We start from the raw sequence: 3014 nt of genomic DNA on the forward strand, positions 1-3014 counted from the left end.
CACCACAGTTAAAATACAGACAAAATTAAGGAAAAGAATTGGCTTAACTGTAACTCTATCAAAATGCTTAACAAAATAAAATATATTAATTACTAATAGTTAATTGTTCTAATATAATAACATAACCTTGGCAAAGGCAAATTCAATAAAATAGATTGTCTCACATGCAATTCTAGCAGCATGAATATAACCTCAGCTTTCAGCTGTAACAGAGAGAGGAAGCTGGATGTGGAAGCTTTTATTCAAAATGGCAGAAACTGTAGAAAAGCTAAAATTAAAAATCCTGGTTCTCTGGGAGCTTGACCCCACATATTCAAACTGCTTCTATTGTTCCAAGTTTAAAAAAATAAACCAAGGCCTCACAAGCTGTTTACTTTCTTGGCTTTGAGCAGACTGCTCTATACCGCTGTCTCTTCCCGAATGATTTCTTCCTGAGGCTGTGGTGAAATAACACAGAAGAATAAAGCTTTCGGACAACAATGGCAAATTGACAATATTTATTCAATTATAGTATTTTGGGTTTTACAGAGTCACTTATTCTTTGCAAAATAATTGTATGTTATGTATCTACCGTTCATCACATTCTGTACATTTTACATTTGATTTCAATTTCCTATATCACCTTATTTGTTTTGTTTCCTAATATCTCTGATCTGCATTCTTATTAACAATCAATTCAGTCACAAAATTGATGAGAGTTTGATAATCCAGTCAGACGCAATCACTTCTTGTCTGAAATCATTCCTGTTCCGACAATCTCATCTACCAATAAGAGGTTGCTTGCCACTGCAGTGCATGTATGTATCAGCTGATGCTTGACACAAGCGCTGTCCCATATAGGAGTCTCCCAGTCATCAATTAGCTCACCACTGGCCAAATCAATGCGCACAGGAAGGGTCGTCTCACGTTCTCTGCTCAGGGCATTCGACACAATCTCTTGAGGGTCATACCCGGCATTCTGGGCCAGCGTTTTTGGGATAATCAGAATGGCATCAGCAAAAGCCTGAAATCCAAACCGTGCATGACCTTTGACTGCATCTTTGCGGTAGTCCAGTAACTGGCTTCCAATGCGAATTTCAACAGCCCCACCCCCCGGCATGGCAGCACCCTCCTCAATGGTACACTTCACAGCTCGCATGCCATCCCGAATGGCATCTTTGATCAGGGTCATGGTGTGTTTGTTGGGCCCTTTAATGAGCAGGGTGACAGACTGGGGGTTGTCACACTTCTCAATGAAAGTGTACTTGCGGTCCCCCAGCGTCTGCTCATAGACCAGACCTGCGTGGCCCAGATGTTCCTCAGTCAGCTCCTCCACCGAGTTCACTGCCAGGCCCCCGCATGCCAGCGGCAGCCTCTCCAGGTTCCTCCTCTTGGCTCTTCTCAGTGCCACGATCCCCTCCTTCACAAACAGCTCAAGGGAGAGGGGGTCGATGCCCTTCTGGTTGATTACCACAAACCCTTTCTCAGAGTCGCCGCACACCTTTCTCTTCAGCGCTATGATCGCTCTGACTCTCTCCTCGATGAAGTGTCGTTCCGCCTTCACCAACCTTTCCCTTTCCTCCACACACTTGTAAAAGAAGCCAGAGTTCACCTCGGTTTTCTCATATTCCAGGGACACGTTCAGGGTGAGGATGTAGGCATTCTCCACCCGCTTCTTCATACCCGGGTGGCGAGCACCATGGTCCAGAACCAAGCCTTTGATGAGGACGGTGTCACACTCGGTCTGCTGTTGCATCTCCATGATTTCCACCAGGTTCAGGTCAATGGGCTGCCTGTCCTGGTAAACACAGTGGACAGCCTCCACCACCAGGTCCGCCAGCAAGTCTGCCAACTCGGAGTGAACCTTGGTCCCCAGTGAGGTCCGGGCCACCTTGTGCCTGATGGAACCATCGTCGTCTTCCCAGAGTTCGTCCAGGCAGGAGATGGCTTCTTCCTTGGCTAACTCCAACCCTTCGACGATGACTCGGGGATGGACCCCCTCGGAAATGTAGCGGTGGGCCTGTTTCAAAATCTCCCCAATGATGAGCACAGCCGAGGTGGTCCCATCTCCCACCGTCTCGTCCATGGCAGCCACTGCCTTGGCAATGAAGGAGGCAGTGGGATGGTGGAGCTGCATCTCCCTCAGGAGCACGCCCCCATCTTTGGTCAGCCTGATGTCTCCAGCCCCAGACACTAACATTTTCATCGTGCCTTTGGGCCCCAGGTTGCTCCTGAGCAGCTCCTGCAGCGCCCGGGCTGCACACACGTTAATACCGAGAGCAGCTTCTGCTTTCCTTTTCAGAGCCATGCCTCAGTAACAGCGCTCCTGGACTCGGGCCTGAAAGGACAAGGCGCCTGGGCACGTTCCCGGCTCAGCCCCGCTGCCTTGGTCACCTTTCAGGGAGAGTTCTGGGGGCGCCCGCAGCAGCTGCAGCCTTTATATTGTTTCCTGCTTTTAATCCAATCCTGCTCTGGAACCGATCATTGCGACACGTCAACTGTTGCTGCACACACGCCTCCACTCTATCAACTCCCAAGTATGATGAAGCAATTGTAGAATTCCGGCTGAAGACGGAGCCGCCCAAGTCAAGTTGCATCCTCTGCTCGCGAGCATTATTGATGTGTAGGTAAAATGTCTCTTTTTAAAATAACGACAGCACTTCAACGTTGCACAGAACAATACTATTAAACTCTGTTGATCATCATCTGTTGATGTTCGGTGTAACCCTTTCTGTGTGTCTCCCAACCGCACCATCTCTCTCTCCCTTTCTACAAACCCACTAACTCTCTTTCTATAAACCCCACACTCTCGATCTCTCTCTTTCTATAAACCCCACTATCTCTATCTCTCATTCTATAAACCCCACTATCTCTCTCTTTCTATAAACCCCACTATCTCTATCTCTCATTCTATAAACCCTACTCTCTCTTTCTATAAACCCCAATATCTCTCTTTTTCTCTCTTTCTATAAACCCCACTATTTCTCTCTCTCTTTCTATAAACCCCACTATCTCTCTCTATATATAAACCCCAC

General features: G+C 47.5%; 1 protein-coding gene across 1 annotated transcript; it reads right to left on the bottom strand.

The window, feature by feature from the left end:
- Window positions 1-524: 524 nt before the first annotated feature.
- LOC132815509 (T-complex protein 1 subunit zeta-like) lies at window positions 525-2474 on the bottom strand. The gene has a single exon (XM_060824486.1). It carries the CDS (start codon window positions 2285-2287, stop codon window positions 722-724), a length of 1566 nt encoding a protein of 521 aa, XP_060680469.1. The 5' UTR covers window positions 2288-2474; the 3' UTR covers window positions 525-721.
- Window positions 2475-3014: the final 540 nt, after the last annotated feature.

This window comes from Hemiscyllium ocellatum, chromosome 4, assembly GCF_020745735.1.
Source record: "Hemiscyllium ocellatum isolate sHemOce1 chromosome 4, sHemOce1.pat.X.cur, whole genome shotgun sequence".
Classification (NCBI taxonomy): Eukaryota; Metazoa; Chordata; class Chondrichthyes; order Orectolobiformes; family Hemiscylliidae; genus Hemiscyllium; species Hemiscyllium ocellatum.

Excerpts from the sequence above, each read along its gene's own strand:
- LOC132815509 (XM_060824486.1), bottom strand. The coding sequence starts at position 2,287 with ATGGCTCTGAAAAGGAAAGCAGAAGCTGCTCTCGGTATTAACGTGTGT.